The sequence below is a fragment of the Toxorhynchites rutilus genome, chromosome 3 (assembly GCF_029784135.1).
Source record: "Toxorhynchites rutilus septentrionalis strain SRP chromosome 3, ASM2978413v1, whole genome shotgun sequence".
Taxonomy (NCBI): Eukaryota; Metazoa; Arthropoda; class Insecta; order Diptera; family Culicidae; genus Toxorhynchites; species Toxorhynchites rutilus.
Window position 1 is genome coordinate 81,821,357 of NC_073746.1, and position 19,383 is coordinate 81,840,739.

The 19,383-nt window shown below is 36.8% G+C and overlaps 1 protein-coding gene across 7 annotated transcripts in view; it reads right to left on the minus strand.

Moving 5' to 3' along the window:
* Positions 1 to 19,383, minus strand: part of LOC129779778 (uncharacterized) — a 124,884-nt gene that overhangs the window by 34,354 nt on the left and 71,147 nt on the right. For all 7 annotated transcript variants that reach the window (XM_055787474.1, XM_055787476.1, XM_055787472.1 and 4 more), the window contains 5 exons: positions 18,182 to 18,389; positions 11,900 to 12,136; positions 11,526 to 11,707; positions 5,906 to 6,107; positions 5,468 to 5,593 (listed from right to left, as the gene is read on the minus strand). In XM_055787474.1, coding sequence (XP_055643449.1) covers positions 5,468 to 5,593; positions 5,906 to 6,107; positions 11,526 to 11,707; positions 11,900 to 12,136; positions 18,182 to 18,389 — 955 coding nt within the window. The remainder of the gene's footprint in view (positions 1 to 5,467; positions 5,594 to 5,905; positions 6,108 to 11,525; positions 11,708 to 11,899; positions 12,137 to 18,181; positions 18,390 to 19,383) is intronic.

Here is a 19,383-nt window from a genome sequence, read left to right on the forward strand (position 1 = left end):
GGCAAGTTTAAATTAACGGAATAAGTTAAAACGGAAACCATAGTTCTTACTAGGAATGATGGGTTGGCGTGAGATATTTTTTCAGTAAACATTACCACCCACCTTATGACAGTCATTACCAGAATATTGGAATGCCTTAAGGAGGGACCACCAGGATACTACCAGCTGAAAAAAACATGGTTTCAAGAAAAACGCGTTCAAAAGATTCATAAAACATTGCTACTTCCCTTGAGATGACCCCATATATATTGCTGCAACTCTTGAACGAGATGAAATATCGAAAAATCCTTTTAGGACAACATTTCTGAAGACATAAGCTTCACAAAAATGCAAAAAAATAAGATGGTTTTTTTCTATTTTCCAGACAAGGGTCCCTCCTTAAGACAATCTGCGCCTTTGTTCGTTAAACGAAAACAAACATTTTTGCGGGCTGACTCGATCGGTCCGAAAAAACTGATTTTTTCAAAAGAATTGCACGTCGGGTAATCAAATAGGGATAATCAAGTGTAGTTGTTTTGAAAACTAAACTGAAAAAATCTTTTTCCGTATAGCTCTGAGCATTTCAACTCACCCTATGTTTTTCTCAACCCTGGGATAAGTTGAGAAAGCAGCGAAAATCAATTATTTTTGAAACATTGCTTAAATGCCGGACGATACTTGTCGGGGATTGCTGTATGAATGAATGCTGATAAATTAAAAAAATCGGATTATTCGTTTTTCGTTCTAAAGTATGTTCAAATTTGTTCATTTTGCAACTAGGGGTCGTTCAAATATTACGTAACGCATTTTTGTTTTACTATTTTAGACTCCCTATTCCTTACATAACATGTAACAAATGGTCATTTGCATAACAATGTTTAGACTCATTTGGATTTATTTCTATACAAGTTTCCACAAGGCACCCCATCTCTTCCCTTTCTGAGTGCGTTACGTATCTTATGAATGTTGGAATAATCCTATTAACCTCATTAGTAGTCGTTTTGAGTGGTTCTACTCTGACATGACGACGTTTAAAATAGTATTGTAGATGTTATTGTTTCGTATATTAATTCCTAGTAATTCCTAAACTACTTCCCCAAATCTCACGTCTACCAAAACCAAACTTTTCCAATTTTTTTTTTTTTTTTTTTTATATCTGTATTATAGTGATTTTCAACTCATTTGGTTGGTTCGTCACTTTTACTTCCATTTTTGGAAGAATGTCGGGAGTGAGAATTGAACTCGTGACCTTTAGCGTGAGAGGCATGGATGTTACCACTACGCCAGATCGCCTCCACACTTTTCCAATTGTTTATATGTAATTTCTTCAATTTATTATATTTACAAATCAGTTATAGATAGTTCGAGGAGTAAAACCGCACATTAAACCCGTTTCAACTTACCCCGTTCTACGGGACGAGTTGAAACAATGCATATGAAAACTAAACATTCAAAAATTTGATATTTTTCGAAACATCCAGTGTGAATCTCTATTTTTTATCGAAAGTCATCAGTCGTACATTGTATATGCTGCAAACAGATTTCAATTTGATGATTTGGTAATTTTTTAAGATAACTTTCAAGATGAACTTCGAAAAAATCGTTTCAACTTGCCCCGGTGTACCTTAGATATAAAGAGCTGGGATCCTTCCTGAGAGCGTCGAACAGAAGTTTCAGTTCCGGCCACCCGAAGGTGCTGCTCTACCGTAAAGCTGAAGCTGAAGAGAAAGACCAAGTGCATGGAGAGCATCGTTCCGCACATTGAGATAGGAGGTCATTGAAGTTGCCACCTTCGTTAAGAAGTATGACACGAAAGAAGGATGTGGTCGACTGGCTGAATACAAACGTTGTACCGAAGACCACCGACCCTCCCAACGACTCCCAGCTGGGATCGACAGGAAATGTTTGTACGAAACTCAAAGGAGGGTCTACTCCATTAATTTTGTGGCCAAAACGGAGAAGTAGCTGCTCGCCAAGGCCACGAAAGAGCTAAAGAACATGACGATATGCATCTTTTTATCAGTCATGACTAAGTTCACGGTCAACTGTCGTAAGGCCACTCGGCAGGATTTAGAGAAACTTTTGTCAGTTGAAATATGTTCTGAAGTTTTTTACGCCATTCAAAATTGATCCAAAACTAGTCCACATATATCTCGAAAACAAAAAAAAAAACAGGTGTTTTGTTGATTTCGTAATGTACAATAATGTCACAAATAATTTGAAAAGATAGGGCCTCTTCTAGTTCGACTCCCCTATGAAACCATGTAGAACTATTTTTGAATGTTCCTCATGAAGGTAGGAGTACTTTCCACTATTGTAGATAGTTCATCCAAAAATCGCTCATTTGCTAATGGGAGACCGAAGATCGGCCAGGTCTGTCACTGAAAAAGTCGATGAAACGGTCGAGCGAGGCCGGCATGCAAGTTGTCAGAAGATAGTTTGTAATCATTGCACGAAAGCGATCACCAATAACAGTTATGGGAGGTGGGGGTTAAACGGACATGTTAAGAATAACTTCAATTATATCTTTGGAAACTAATGTTTTTTTTTGGCGATTTTGGCGATTTGATTTCCATTTATAGACGCAGGGAATTCTCTAGAAATAAGTTAAACAGACTTTTCACAGTTCGTCTCACTCCCAGTAGCTACTATCCGTTTTACCTCACCAGTACAATTATTTAAATAATTTAAATTTTTCCACTCAAAAAAAATTTACTTTTCCGTACATACCTAATATCGCTTCTCTGTTAACTCACAAACTTAAATATAACCATCAGCGAATTAAACTTTGATATTAAACCACTCAAAATGCTTAATATCGAAGCAGCTTAAATTACATCCTCACGCGGAATAATGTATGATTTTCCGTTTTTGTTTCCCTTTTCCACTTTTGATCAGTATTCATTGCCATAGGGCGGCTTAAATATTATAAAATAACATGTAGAAGATGTTCTCATTAACAGAAATCCATAATTCATAATGTAACTATACAAATCAATCACTTGTCCATATTACCCCCACTGTCCGCGGTCCCCCTACGTTATTATCATCATCATCTTTTAACGATTCCTCCGAACCATAAACCGCACCAAACAGTACACTTTACGGGGTGGTAATTTTGTTTATAATCGTATCCGTTGAACTAAAAATGTTCTTTATCGCTAAAGGCAAATTTTCGAGAAAACAAAAAAACATTTTTGTTACAGAGCATTCGTTTTGATAAAAACATTCAATGATTTTAGGCTTTGTTCGTTTGTAAAGCCTTCAAAATTGAAACAGCAATGAAAACTACACAACATTAATTTTGACACACAAAACCAAACAGCAAATAAAGTCAGTCTGTCTTCAGTCTTCAGTCTTCAGACACTCGACGTGAGACTTCTACCCAACCTGTGTCACCCAACCAATTCAATTCTCCGGTGAAACATTGAGAGCAAAATGCGAATACACTATTTGTTAACCGAAAAGCGAAAGGTCAAACAGTTTGGTGTTTTTATTTCAGTTGAACCAAATCCTTTCATCCTATACCGGTCCCGGAGCGTCTGTAGAAAAAAATATTACGTTGCTTTCGATTCGATCGTCTCATCTCTTTTGGTCATTCGACAATTTTTGTTTTCTTTTGCGATGAAGAGAAGACTATCAAAAGCTTTTCCTTGCATTTTATACACTGCTTCGTTATAGGAATAAGATACGTACGACTGTTCCCATCAGCTTGCAGCACATCTTCAATCGAATGGAAAAGTTTGACGGAATAACAAAACACTTGTGATCAAAAATGCTCCGGAATAGGTAATTTTGTATCAACGATGTATGATTGCTGGTTTGAATTATTTTGAAGGGATTAGCCACATACGGCATATTTTGTCCTGTCGTTGTTGTTGCTATGTACTGGGATTACCTCCATCTGCATTCTGTAATTGAATTTATTAATATTGATTCGGACAGACTAGTATCAACATCGAAATAGTGTTCATGACGTTTACTTTCACCCAATTTACGAGATATTGTTTATGTTTTATATTACACTGATTGACACCATCCCTTTGAACTAATGTAACAACTAAGAAGTTTTTTTTGTAAAATCTTGAATTTTTGCTTCATAAAATCTAAATTTCAAATATAGAGCAATTTCAAATGAAATCGATAAATGACATAACATGAGTATTTTTGATTCGAATGAATCAAAATTGTAGGAAATATGGGTTTTCCACAGAAATTGGGAATATTTTGACTCAAGTGTAACTCTTCAATAGGGCGTATCGATTTTAGGAAGAGAAATCCTTTATAATTTATGTCTCAAAAACTATGAGTCATACCGAAATAGTATATTATCTTAGAAAAAGTTAAAAAGTATTGCTGTTTAAACGTGAAAAATATACACTGAGAAAAAAATGTACTCTTTTTTTATTTACGAAAAAAAAAACTTTATTTTGCAAAACCTATATGTATGTATTTTCTTAACTTTTAATTTTTATTCATAGAAAATAGAAGTCATGTGGAAAATTTAGAAAAATGAGTCCAAGACGATAAAACAATTTTTGACAAACTTTGTGTTACATGCAATTTTTATGAATTTTCGAAATTTTGAATTTTTGTATGTTAACCCTAAGCTTTAACCATAAAATTTCATGAACATGACGGTATAAGACGACATACATATCAAAAGGGCCTATTTACTATTGAAAAGACAATAAATTAGAGATATTTTTTAAAATTCTTGGAAATGACTGCATTTAGAAGAAGATTGATAATGAGCTTTTTTTTGTTTAAAATCACTTCAGGATTCATAATGTGTGGCTAAAATTGATTGTTAAAATATTAAAATTCTAAGTTTCGAAAGTTCATGAAAAATCGATGTTCTACAAAGTTTGTCAAAAACAGTTTTACCATCTTGCACTTATTTTTAAAATTTTCTACATTACTTCTATTTGATATGAAAAAATAAAAAGTATAATTCAGATATTGCATTGCATCAAAGTTTTTTTTTCGTAAATAAAAAAAAGGGTACAATTTTTGCATTTGCATTGCATTTGAGGGGCTTAAAAGGGAATGGGTGTAAGTGACTTGATCGATTCTCTCTTTATCAACTTTTTCTTTCGTTAACAACGCTGCTGCTAACGTTTCAATTTGCGTAGAAACCGGTTCTAACCTATTGTCCAAATTGTCAGATATAGCTAGAAAAGTGTTTGCAGCTTAGTTATGACCAAAAGAGAGAGTCGATGAAGAGAAAATCAGGCATGTCCCTTACACCCCTTCCATTTTGAGCCCCTCATTTGCAATTGCTGTATAGTAGCATGAACGAAATATGGAAGCAGCACTAAAAATATAGAAAAAATATTGTTAAAAAAAAAAAAAAAAGGAAATTGCTGGTATGATGAACAACCCTTTTGTTTGTTTAAAATATTAGTTTTAAATATGTTGATTCTGCAGGTGTAACTATTCGTAACAATTCGGAATATGAGAGGGAAAAATAAAAAAAAAAACCTACAGGCACACATGTTCCTCGCAGTTCTCTTAAATCGATATTGCGGAATATATCACAATAGACCAGTTCTTCGACCGTCGGATATCGACCATCGGGAGATTCGAAAATCATTTGCAGCACGTCAACGACCTGTGGATATAGAACATGAAAAAAAAAACAAACACACAACAATAGCAGTTAGTGAAAGGTGAAATTAAACTGTCACAAGGCATTATTTATCGCAGTGCCAATTGTCAGGGTGGCGTTTTTTTCTTCTCACACCTGTCACTTGTTGAAAAAGAGCAAAAGAAAACGCGCAAACATTTTCGCTCTTGTCTGTCTCGCCTGGCTATGATAAATTGTACAAACGTAGGTACTGATAACAATCCAGAGCAGACCAGGGTGAGGACAACAGCACGGTTGGGCGGAGTTATTTAGAGGAACAAATAAATAATGTACAACCTGTGGATAGCGTTCGAGATCGAGCTGATAGTGACCGGGGGTCGGTTGGGGCGATGTCAGCTCATATCCAGCGCACATCTCGAACAACAAGTGGCCGAAGCAGATCACGTCGATGTTGTCGATATCCGGAGCCGAGCGGGCGCACATCACTGCGTTCACCCGCGAGTTCAATCCGAGCAGACCGTTTTCCAGACCGGATAGCCTGTGGGGGAGTGGAGTTGAAACAGGGAAAAACACATGATATTGTTAGTAAATGTATAAAAGATAAAACACATGAGATTATGATTAATAAGTTTTACGTTTCAATGGTAGTAAATTTGCTGGAGGATTTTTGGCAACGCGCTTCAATAGTGGTTTCAAATAGGCTAATATAGTTGATGCTATTTTGGAAATCTTATCGATCGTATTGTGTGGCTCATGTCATTTCTGGTCGTTTAGGGCTGTTTAAAACGAATCGGAAGTCGTCATGACGTCAGAATACGATATTCGATTTCTGCTGATAGAACAATAACCTTAGGTATTTCTGATTTGGCCTCTGTATTTCCCTTTTTTGCGCTTATGAACCATTAAAATGTACACGCTTGTCCAAGGTGAGGGGGTATAGATAATTTCCACGTGGACACGTTGCGTCTGATCTGTATGACGACTTACCCGTGTCAAAACAGAAAGAAACTAGGAACATTTTTAGAACCGATCAGCACTCGTTTCTCATCGGTTCGATCGATTCAGCAGTTGCTGGTACTGCGAAAAGAGACTCTGTAAGTGTGCCAGTCGGACATCTATATTTCTCTCATTTTTGTTCATTGAAATCTATATTCTAAAATAATGCAAATTTTTGAATTAATAATGTAAAATAATAAATTACTTTATTCATTTCAGTTCGCATCAATCTCTTCCACATATCTTCAGTACACAAAAATGCCCATCATAATAAAATAAGATACAAAATAAGAAAAACTAAAGAATCAGGTTTATTTGTAAATATACATGGTTGCTTGGTAAGTTTTTGCGGTTAGTCTATGATCAGATTTCAGAATATTTACACTCTACCTCCACAACGAATCAACGAATCACCTCCACAGCGAATTATGATCACGTCTTTAAATTGGACCAACTTGTCATTTTTTACAAAAAAAAATTGCAAAAATTTGTGAAATCGAAAATCACATGCATAAAAATTACTCCAAGCCGCACTCACATTGTGGAACAAACGATAGGAAGTTGACAGTAAGACTGAATTGACCACGATCACATTGCGAAAAGAAAAATGAGAAAAAAACTTTCTAAGTTAAACGGTTCCATTGTGAATAAACATAATAATTAGTCTAGGGCATTGATAAGACTAAAATAAAATCGTGGGACATATGATGAAGTCGCAAATTGTGGATAATGGAAATCCAACGTGCCCCACGATTTTATTTTAGTCTTATCAATGCCCTAGACCAATAAAGAAGAGGTGGGATAACTGCTAACTGCTACTTGCCTAATTCTTTTCTAGCTTTTAGTACATTATTATGTTTAATCACAATTAAACCGTTTAACTTAAAAAGTTTTTTTACTCATTTTATTTTCTAGTTTTTAGTACATTATCTGTTTCTTTAGAATATTTCTCTACAATAAAACCATTGTAATGTATTCTATTAGTCATATCATTTCATTTGATACCGATATTGAGTGGATTGCAAATATACATAGTGTGTTCTCCAAGTGGAGTTCGTTCGTTAGATACACATAACTCAATCAACATTCTTTTAGATAATATGGAATCAGCTATTTTGTATCGGCGGCCAAATCGGATTTATCAAGATCATGGGATAAGCAGTTTTAAAATGACAGCAGAAATAAAGGTGCTTTATAAATTCGGTCAGTTCTTATTGGTCAAATTTCTATTATTCCCTACAGACATACAAACAGTTCAAGCTGAATAAAACCATTTAATAAAGAAATTCTCTATATTGTGATTGCGGCCATCTTAGATTTGGATTTTTCATGATCTACTGTTTCCGCCGTCAATGAGACTCATAACATAAGACTCTCATAACAATGAGACGATGCGAGAAGAGTTGATTGCCTCCGGCCCAGATGAAGAGCTTAAGCAGAATCTCAACCAATTCTATCAGAAGTTCTGGTTGCATTGCTGTAAAATATATTATCTATTTTTCATCTTCTGGTCAAGAAAGGCCTTAGTGTGGTTACAAACATTTTGACACCGATATGATATTCACCGAATTTTATAACTTCAACCAGTAACTACTTTATTTTTTTAACATTGTTCGTAGGTATTCAAAATCATCATACAACAAATGTCGTACAATAATCTTGCGTCAACAATGCGGTCATGGTTCGGATAAAACCATCCAACTTTATTGCTCAACACATAAAACATCGCTCGACACATAGAACAACGCTCAACATATAAACAGAGAATAGAAACAAACTTCGAACTCGAAATTGGAACTCAATTCAAATATTTTCTTGACATTTTTTTCAAAAACAAATCCATGTGGACAAAGGAGGAAGGAATCTAAGCAATGTCCACGCTTGTCCACGGAGGGGGAAGAGGTGTTTGAAATCGTACCCGCCCCGTTGAAAACGCATTAATCAACAATGCTGACGTGCGATTCAATCATACATAAACACACTCCACCTATCGGGTTTGCATACCGTTTCATACCGACGCGGTACGTGCTATTTAATATTCCTCTTCTGCCCACCAATGCTCTTTTTCATGCTTGATTCGTGAATACTCCGAGAATGCATTCTGATGCGAAAAATTTTGCACGTTCGTTCAACACACAACAAAGTTTCTCTCGCTCCTAGTCTACGATATGTATCAATCGTTGAAAAATCGTAAATGTAATAGATTAATGAGCAGGTATCGTAATGCATCGAAAACCGGACAATAAAGCGTTTACGATGATAACTTCAACTACTAAAAAATATTGACATATCATAGCATTGAAAATTACCGTTCCTATAGTTTTAGGAGGCTTTCATGTAAGTAATGAATAACAGAATTTCACAAAATCATGTTATATCTCTTCAAAATATGTAAATTTCTCCGAACTAAAGAACGAACGGTTTCATTTAAAATCATTATCTGAATGTGCTTTTTATTCCGGACATGTAAAACACAAATAAAACACAAGTAAAACACAAGTAAAACACAAATATTTGTTTTGAATATCGTCAAATTTTGTCAGTGGTTAGTTATAATGCTCAACACTATTCTGAATTGATACAATAGTAACTAACGGGTGTTCAATGAAAAACGAGAATGATTTCAATACATTTCTGAAAAAAAGTAAAGAGCGTAAATTTTGTTCTCACCGAGAGAACTGTTCTCTGGGCTCCCTAGAAACAGGTTGCTCGTTTCATTTCGCTCGGGTGCTCAGTTCAATCAAAGATGGCGTCGAAACAACAAGCACTTCGCGAGCGCGTTATACGGTTCTTCGAAACGCGTGAAAGTCAAGGTCAAAGTCAAAGTTTACAGTAGACCACTTTCGGGACGAAAACGTGCCGGTGAGCACTGTTAACCGGATTCTGGCATCCCGGAACGTCGAGCGGAAGACCGGTAGTTTTCCCCTACCCAAGAAACGGAACCCGACCAATTTGCCCCATTGCCATCCGATCAAGGATTTTTTCGGCTCCCTCAGTGCCCTGGTGTACAAGAATTATTGGCGGGCCACGGACACCAAGCAACTGACCACGAGGCTCCGGAATTGCATCCGGAAGATGAATGTCAGTGCCGTCCAGCGCTCTTGTGAGAGTATCTCCACCAAGTTGCGCCGTACGGCTGAGCACGGCTCCTTTGCCAACATTCACTGACTTTATTTTGAAGAACAACCGTTATGTTTTTAATAATAAATATTGAATTGCTTGATATAATTTTGTTTTTGTTTTCACTATATTATTGAAGAAATTCTCCTTTTTTTATTGAACACCCGTTATCAGTTACATTAATTCAACATGCAATAGATGTTATTTGGTATGATATTGAATATAATGAAGAAGTGTCCGGATTTAAAAGCGCCCGGATTTAAGAGCACAGATTATCGTGATTTAAATAGCTTTTTTTTTGTTTTTGAGCTATTGAAACAAGTTTTTAGGTTATTAAGCAATGAACAAGGTTATCAAGTTAGGTTATTAAGTTATTAAGTAACTGAACCTTGCACCCTAAACGTAACGCTCTCTTTTTCGAAACCTTGAACTTACACTAAAGTACAGAAGCGAAAGACGCAGTCCTTCGTCAAAATATCCTGTCAAGTTGATTTGTCGGTTCATTCACTATTGGCAATTCAATATTGAGTAATTTTCTAAGAAATTATTTCCACACTATTCGTCTGTGTATTCCAAAATCCAAACAACATTGTATAGGTCAACTCTAATTCAATTTGGAACGGATTTAAGCGACGTCGTATGAACATTATGCCGCGCTTCTAATCTGCATTAACTCGTTCCCGTTTGCCGGTTCCCGTTACATCCCATTTATCGAAGCCGCAGTTCCATTTCACGTTCACTCGCCGTTTTCATCATAATTCAACGCTAAGTAGATTATACCGGCTGGAATTGAAACTGATTTAATAATGTCAACTACGTTTCGCTGTTTATTACAATCAGTAAACTTGTACACTGACGAGAAAGTTTCACGGTAGCAGTTTACGTCGTCAGGTCGCTGCTCACATGGTGAAGGAAGGAGTGATTCCTCGTTTCCATTCCGTGGCATGAATATTTATCGCGAGAACTTTGGAACCCAATGTCTGTATGAAGCGATGGAGATGGATAGGAGATAATTTATAGTGGATTTGGGGACGATTCGTATCACACCAACATCGCACTGCGCTTTCAATTATTCCATCTTGTATTAATGTGATCGTAATTTGATATGTTTATACCACTCTCACAGCGAGTGATAAAATGCAAATGAGAATATCCCAAGTTCACAGCGAACTGGCACGAATAATGTCTCCATTCGTCCGTTCGTATTAACCGAAATTTGTGGGCTGACAGTTTTATTCCGTTGAAACGATGGCGGCAGGTGAAAAAAAGAGAGGCACCGTGAGCGGTCAACCGGCATACCAAAATCGGGGAATGGCCAACGAATTGCTTGCCTGGGGCCGGGGGCAACGACATAATGCTCGGGTTACCGGTACGGTACAATAGGCTGGCTGGTAAAGGTGCTGGGGTTATTAATTTGTAGCCGCAGTCGGGAAAATGAATGGACTTGGAGCAGGAAACATTTAGATCCTCCAACGAGTTTTTATGAGGTCTAACTGTGATTTACGAGTTATTCTTCCGAAATGAAATGGCAGTATTTTAGTTCTCTGTTACGTAATTTTTTTTTTCGACGACTCAAATTATGCTGAACTATGAACAATGGCATAATCGTCACGTACTCTATTTGAATACATTCATAGTTGGATGCAGTTTCCGGTTTCCTCTTTTTTAATACATGTAGACATTTTGGAACTATATTATTGTTGAACGGATTACTGTGTCAAAATGGGAAAATCTCGGAAATGGGCCATCACAAGCGCTGTGCCTTTCTCCAGCCAACAAATCTATTCATACCAACTGCTATTTATGTAGACTATTCTAACGCATGGTAGCGGAAACGTACCTGGCGACACCATTTTGGAGTATTACATTTCCACTGTGTAAATGACCGTGGGATGATATACCGCGTTCTCTTAAAAATAATAATGCTTCTAAAATTTGCCGCCCTAGTCGTTGTACCTGGGACAGTGGTAGGCAGGTGGACTTCCGCGTATATTTACGTCCCCACGGTTCATTCCACTGGGACTGGGGGGTTGAGAGTTGGCGGTTGGAAAGAAAGGAGAAAAAGCATGTACCGTGGAACAATATGACAACAATCATCATTCAAAGGGCCGCCAGTGAGAATTGGATGTCAATTGTCCCATTCATGACTTTCCGTCCTGCTAAATGATGATTGTCGGTAGTTGCTTGTGCTTTTCCGCAGAAAGGGGTAATTACCTTGTAAATGAGATCCTTCAGACTACCCCGCTGGTTGAATGGCATTACGAGGCATGCGTAGTGATTCGATTCGGTAGGGAAAAAGCCTAAATCTAGTACGGGATAGATATACGGATGCTGCAGTGAACCAAACAGCTCCATTAGGACACCTTGTGGGCACTCGGATGGGGGCAGCTCCTCTAAAGCAACACAGTCGGGAGGTAACGGAAGCAGCGTCATGAGCCGATCGGTGCGTATCTGTAAGGGAATATGATGATTTTGGATTATTTAATGCGGAAGAATAAAGTTTTTCATGATATTTAGCAGACACTTTTTTTTCAGTCCCTTTGGTCTTAGTCGAATTTGCGGGGATTCATGTCTTTTGGAACGAATGTTACATTATTATGGGTATATCGCGTAATGACAAGACGCTAAATTTGGCCAGGAGATAGCAAGATATTTGTGGCTACGAATGGGTAGAAGTCGTTTTTGTAAACATTCCTTAAAGCACATATCGTTGTTCATCGAAGCAGTTGTAGTGAATGGTTGCAAAATTTTACCGCAGCCACAAATTGATTGTCAAATCATAGCGTTTTTACCGAATTTTTCGCCTTAAATTGATGTTTCAGACTGATCTAATACTTTTTCACCTCGCAACACTAGACTTACCGACTGGTCAAAAAGATAGGTTGTATATGTCATCGAACAGTACCGTTTCCAAGTATCATTTCTTGGAAAATTCCGGCGTCTTACTGTATGTATTCTAAAATTTGCTTCGTTTCACCTTCGAGAGATTTCGCTTCCGCAATTACGATTTATTTGACGCAAAAGCTTATTTTTTCCGACTTTGCTTGTCGTCTAGATGAAGGAAATAAATATTTTGAACTCATTGAATTAATTTATTCGAAATCATTATTGATATTCCTCCAACCTGAAACACAACATCATAAACACACAACCGATTCCTCACGCATGGGCTCATAGACGTTCGTTCCTAACCCCTTACCCTATGATTTAATTTTCAACACATGGACCAAACACGAGCACATCGTGTCGTTCCAATACTCTGCTGAGTGTACTAGTTGTGTTATCTAGTTCAAAAATAGAAGCGAATGATCCATTGCCACGTAAGTTTTTTTTCAGGCTTCAGTCACTATCGAGACGAGCAGAATATCCAATTCCTGTACACGAGTTTCATTGAAATGTTTCTACCAACATATGGTTTCATCACTCGATTTATAAAGAAAAGATTTAAATCTATATGCATGTATTTCTATTAACAGCTGCACGATAAAGTACTAGATTTTTTCACATGTATGGCAATAAACTTCGAAACAATCAGTAGAAATCAGTAGAAAAACTCAGTTTCTCAGAAATTGAGTCATAAATTATTCTTTTTCGTTCAATATGATTGTGAAGACACCTTTCGTGTCGTGTTAATATACACTCGACACAAAAAATTAGAGGAACAGAGTGCGAAGTCGGAAATTTCAAGCGATTTTTGACATGCTGTATCTTTGTGAAAAATCAACGCATATCGATGGAAGGCGCATCATTTTGAAGCTACAACTTTCAGGTATTAGAATATTTTTCGTATATATTTTTATCTTGGTGTGTGTAGGTATAGTGGGCAATATCAGGCAGAAATGAAAAATCGATTTTTCTTTATTTTTACATGAATATTCTGGACTAACACAATGTTTTGCCAACCAACTCAACAGCAAATCCAATTAACCTCATAATTTTTGGTTTCTGTAGGACCTTCCCACACAGACATATTTCAGTTTGAATGTTGTAACGAATTTTATTACGAGAGTTACGAAAGTTACGATTTCGTTCGTTCTGAGAGTCCCGTAGGATTTTGTACTTCTGATACGATTGCGATCAAATGCTCCTATAATTTACTCCAAACTTTGAAAAATCGGCTAGAAAAACCCGCTGAACGGTTCAATATAAACGTTCACAGAAGTTTAGGGAATACACTAGGCTAAAAATTTGCCTGCAAACATTAGAACTTACTATGATATTTGCACAACTACAGTGAATTTTGTAAAACACTATGAAAATCCTGTTTTTGGCACCTTTTTTAAATCGATGCAAAAAAATTATATATTTTTTTTTCGTCAAAGTAACAAACTATCCTTGTGCAAAACTTATTGGAGTTTTCAAAGCTGCCTCTCGAATTGCGGTGCGATGGTTGCTTATTGAATTATTCATCATCAAAGACGAAGTGGTGATTTTTCATTCAAACTGAAATATCTCTGTGTGGGAAGGTCCTACAGGAACGTTGTTGGAACCAAAAAAAAATCTGATTGATGAGGTTAATTGTATTTGCTGTTGAGTTGGTTGGCAAAAAAATGGGTTAGTCCAGAATATTCTTGAAAAAATAAAGAAAAATCGATTTTTAATTTCTTCCCGATATTGTTGCCCACTATACCTACACACATCAAGATAAAAATATATACGAAAAATATTCTAATACCTGAAAGTTGTAGTTTCAAAATGATGTACCTTCCATCGATATGCGTTGATTTTTCACGAAGATACAGAATGTCAAAAATCACTTAAAATTTCCGACGCACTGTGTTCCTCTAATTTTTTGTCGAGTGTATTTAAAAGAATCACCTGGCATCCCTGGTTAGGAAGTTCAATGTTTACATTTGGTTGTGGTGTTTGTAAAATGTTAATCTGTTAAAAATTCAAATTTCTGAATTAGATTTTATGGTTGCAGTTAAAAATATACATTGCTTATGGAATTCTAGTTTAGCCGTGAAAAAATTTCTGAAGACGAAACTGGAGAAAGCTATACCGATGCTTTTAATCAACAAGATGGAAACACATGAAAAAACCAAACGACAACTCACGGGTCAGACGAGTTACTCTTCTGTTTTTAGTCGAGCTCGGCTTCTGTAATATGAAAACAAACGAGACGAGCGCTCTTGTTCTGGAATAGGGCTCTATATTGAACCAGAGTGAGTAAGCTTCGACTTGTCGTTAACCCTGACTTGACTATCGTTCACCGGCTCTCAGCCTTTTGACCACCAAAACTGCGCGTAATTGGCTGTTACAATATTAGGGCTACAAATTCAATTTACAGCCGTCTTGCTTATTCGGCTTAATCCAAGTTGAATTGTAAAATATGTCGTATTTTTTCATTGCTGATGTCCATCTTGGTCGAATGCAATTAATCACAACACTGTCTAAAGGCTAAGTTTAGAACGAAATCTCATATTTTAAGGTGAAGGTGGAAGCAATCCACAAATGGCGTTCACTTCACCCCTCGACCGAAATTCAATAATTTTGCGAAACAGTGTGTAGAATATTATCGTTTTCGCACACTTCCCATCAAGTAATATCAACCAGACTCTAATCGATTACTCACAAGATATTAAATTTTTATCTGCAGTCGCAATGTATAATGAAAAACGTCGGAAAACTCGAGTCGACTGCTCTGAAAGTTAAATTTTCATTGTTCAATTTTCTGCAATGGTTTTGTTTGTATTGGTGAAAGCATCGTTATTTTTTCGACACTGACAACATCATCGAAACATCTCTAAAAGTCACTCAATAAAATGTTATTCCTGAGTCATAGCTGAGTCTTGTGATGTAAATCAATTAAATTAAATTGTGTTGATATCAATACAATTATTATTTTCACGTCTAATGGGTCTATAATGTAAGTTTTAGCAACTTTGACATTGGTTAAAAAATTGTATTCAAGATCGAAACACTGCCACGGTTGCCTCTGCTAGTAAATGGAAAAGTTTCACATTCAATCAAAAAACCTCGATCAACGAAGAGAAAGGTTAAAGCTCTTCAACGAGAATATGTGAAAAAATACGATCAACGAAGGAAAATATTAAGGAATCGTCAACATCGAGTTACTGTGCGGAAGAACTTGTTAATACCAAAAGAAGGATCGCTCAATGTTCTCGGTAACCTGCCTGAAATGTTTTTTCTCATAGTTCCAATCTTGCTGATGTTTTGCTTTTGCTTTCAAGTTTTCCGTATCTCGCATCGCGATTGATCGTTATTTTTCAATTGACTGGAGTTGTGAGATGTCTGAGAGATCAGTCACATGCACGTTGTAGGGTTCTGCAGTTCTTCCAATTCGCATGTGTTATAAATTTGCTCATATTACGCTCGCGTGAGATCAGAATTTTACTTCGTATGCAAATACACTTTCTATATATATCTATACTAGCTGACCCGGCAAACTTCATCCCGCTCAAAATTTATTTTTCGTTATCTCATTCACGTTCAAAATCTCGTTCAAGATTTTTTAACCACTTGCAAATAACATGTTTATCCGTAACATGGAATAAATGTTTGATACAGAAAATATGATAGAATAAAGACAGCCTTAAATCGGACAATTCCTTTCTCGAGTTTTGCTTTTATCAACACATTCGATGATCCACTTTTATTTATATAGATAGAAGAATCAATTTTACACATTTAAAAAAAATTTCAATTGTCATGTTTGTTTGAAATATGTGTATTATTTTTACGGGACCCCTCTCCATTTCAGAGAAGGGAGGGGTGTCATACCATCATAGAAACATTTCTCATATTCAAAAACCTTCACGTGCCAAATTTGGCTCCATTTGATTGATTAGTTTTCGAGTTATGCAGAAATTTGTGTTTTATTTGTATGGCAGCCCAACCCCCTCCCCCTAAGAGAGGCTAACCAGAGGCTAACCACCATAGAAAAATTCGTTGCATCCCAAAACCTCCACATGCCAAATTTTATTTCGTTTGCATGACTAATTCTCGAGTAATGCAGAAATTTGTGTTTCATTTGTATGGCAGCCCCCCTCAGAAAGGGGGGAGAGGTCTCAAACTATCATAAGAACCTTCCCCGACTCCAAAAATCCCTATATACAAATTTTCATGTCGATCGGTTTAGTAGTTCCCGAGTTCATAAAAATCAGACAGACAGAAAGACAGAAACACAGAAAGACAGACAGACATCACTCCATTTTTATATATATAGATTAGCAATTGTTCATCGAAATACATTGTTCATACATTTTACTTCAGAATTGATTTGTTTTTTCAAATTGTATTTCAAATTGTTTTTTCAAATGTATTCTAAGACTCGTGCCAGTGAAGCGCCCCACAGTCTGATGAGTGAATTGATCTAATTGATCAAAACAAACGGTGTGCTTCGCTCATCTCTCACAAACACTATTACCCCATAAGAACGCGTGGTTTCACCTATACTACTACAATGGCTTCGTTCTACCTTCACCTTAAACACCACCTAGCATAACCAAATCGTACCCATACAACACACTTATAGATATCGATCTCTACCGACATCTACCGAAAAAACGGTAGATTCCTTTTCACTCAAACAAATATATCAACTATCTTAACTTTGTATGACTCTTTGTAAACATCCATTTCATGTCAAACCGATACAGTGGTCCTCAGATTTTCGTGAAAAGTGGTTGTTTTGTTCCTTATCGCAAAATATTTTTTTCATCAGGGTGTCCATTTCAGGGTAATGTGAAAAATCAATTTTTTCCACATTTCTCCAAAAAATTACATTTTTCCAAAATTTCATAACTTTTGAACCACAGGGCCTATTCAGCTTATCGATATATTATTTCATCAATTAGCTAAATTTAATTAGCTGATCTTTTTTGGAAAAATATAAGGGGAAAGTCAGGAAAAACGTACAGGGTGGGAAAGATGGACATCTATGTATGATTGATAAATTACATTTTCATTTTAAATTTTAATTATGTACTTGCAATACAGAGTATCAATATCTCAGACACTTACTGTGTAACCTAGCTTGCTTTCTGTTGAAATTGGAAATGAAAACAAAAAAGTTTTTTTTGCTTCCAATTTTCGTCAATGTAAACCATTCACAGATTAGGGAATGGTAAAGTATAGCATATTTTAGAGAATTTGCAATTCTATTGGTGTGTTAATTATCGAAATCCGTTAAAAGAAAAACAGTTAATCACGATAAAAATATTTCATATAAAACGTGATATGTTCTCTACATCTGTTAAAAACGTAGACCTACATCAGGAAAGAACTTTCAACCATATACCTGAAGAAAAAGTGAGCTGGGCTAATCGTTCATAGCAGCTATAAGCTCTTTTGCAAAGTCTCTAATGTGACGTGTTTTCACAGCCACCTTGGTCGTGTTTTTCAAACAAGCCCTCTTTACGGATTTTAGCTGGATAGATCACCCTAATTGAGAAGTGAATCCGGGACGTGACCAGGACACGAAAATGTGACCGGTAGTGGGTGTGTTTTTCCCCATATGCAAACAAAACGTACCGTGCAATCATTCAGCAGGAACCAGTGCTTGTTTGCCCGAGAGCCGATGTCATCTAGATGTGCTATCGACTCGTAGCGGCCTCCAGTGTTCTGAAGCCAGTCCTGGCAGGCAGCAAAGGCCCGATCTCTCGCTGCCCGCTCCCGTGGGCTCCGATCCGGCGCTCCGACGCCACTGTCCAGGGCGGTATACTGATATCGCACGTTGTGTCTGAAAATAGATTCGAGAAAAAAAAGGTGAAATGGATCAGTTTGGGGCGTCTGTCAGTGGCACATTATCGGCATTTCTAAACGGCATTACCGTGAAATTCTATTCGATTGCTAGAAAAAAAAACTATTTCAACGTTCTCTATATGACACTACCATATACAGCTTGACAGGTTCTGGGACGTCCCAGTAAATGAATTGATTGGCACCGGATGTACAGGAAAACAAACATATAATCCGCCCGAAGTCGCACACGAGCCAATGCGATGACAGTGAGGCGCGTGTCTCGGGATTAAGTTTTGTTCAACAGAGAAATACTGGATTACAGGGGCGCCAATGAAATCGACAGTATGTTGAAGATGTACGTTTGCAGTTCTTATAATATGGATACGAATAGTTTTATTCAGTTTTATATTTTTGTATATTTGGAGTGTTTATAATGAAATAATTTTATCGATACTCGGTTGTGTCACGCAAAATCACAGTTTATGATATGTTGTTAGCTCATAATGGCCCGATACCTCCGCAACGGATTATAAAAAGAAGGAAAACACCCACCAAACCCGTTGTGTATTTGTTCCTTGCTCCAATCCAATGAATGGTATAATAGAAAAACTAAATCCGGATTTTGTGCCATCTCATTGTCGGCGCTTTATTTGTTCCCGGCTAAAGCGGTATTTTTCTAGTCGGGCTTGAATAATTTTGTGACAGTAAAGTGGAAGTCTCCTGTAGAGTTTTTTTTCCCAGTTCTGCTATCCTATGCGATGGGGAAGTTCGAAACGGGGTCATGGAAAGGAAGCTTTTACACTACTCATTGGATGACCTAGTTACTTATGGGATAGATGTTTTGAGCTTAGGGCGTATATAGATTGCTTGCGGAAAAAATCAGCTTAGAATATAAGCGTGGCATTCGTGGGCAGTGAAATTCTGTGGGTGGTCGCACAGAATACGATTGCTTTATGGGGGGATAGGAATATTTTGTACTCCTTCGGTATGTT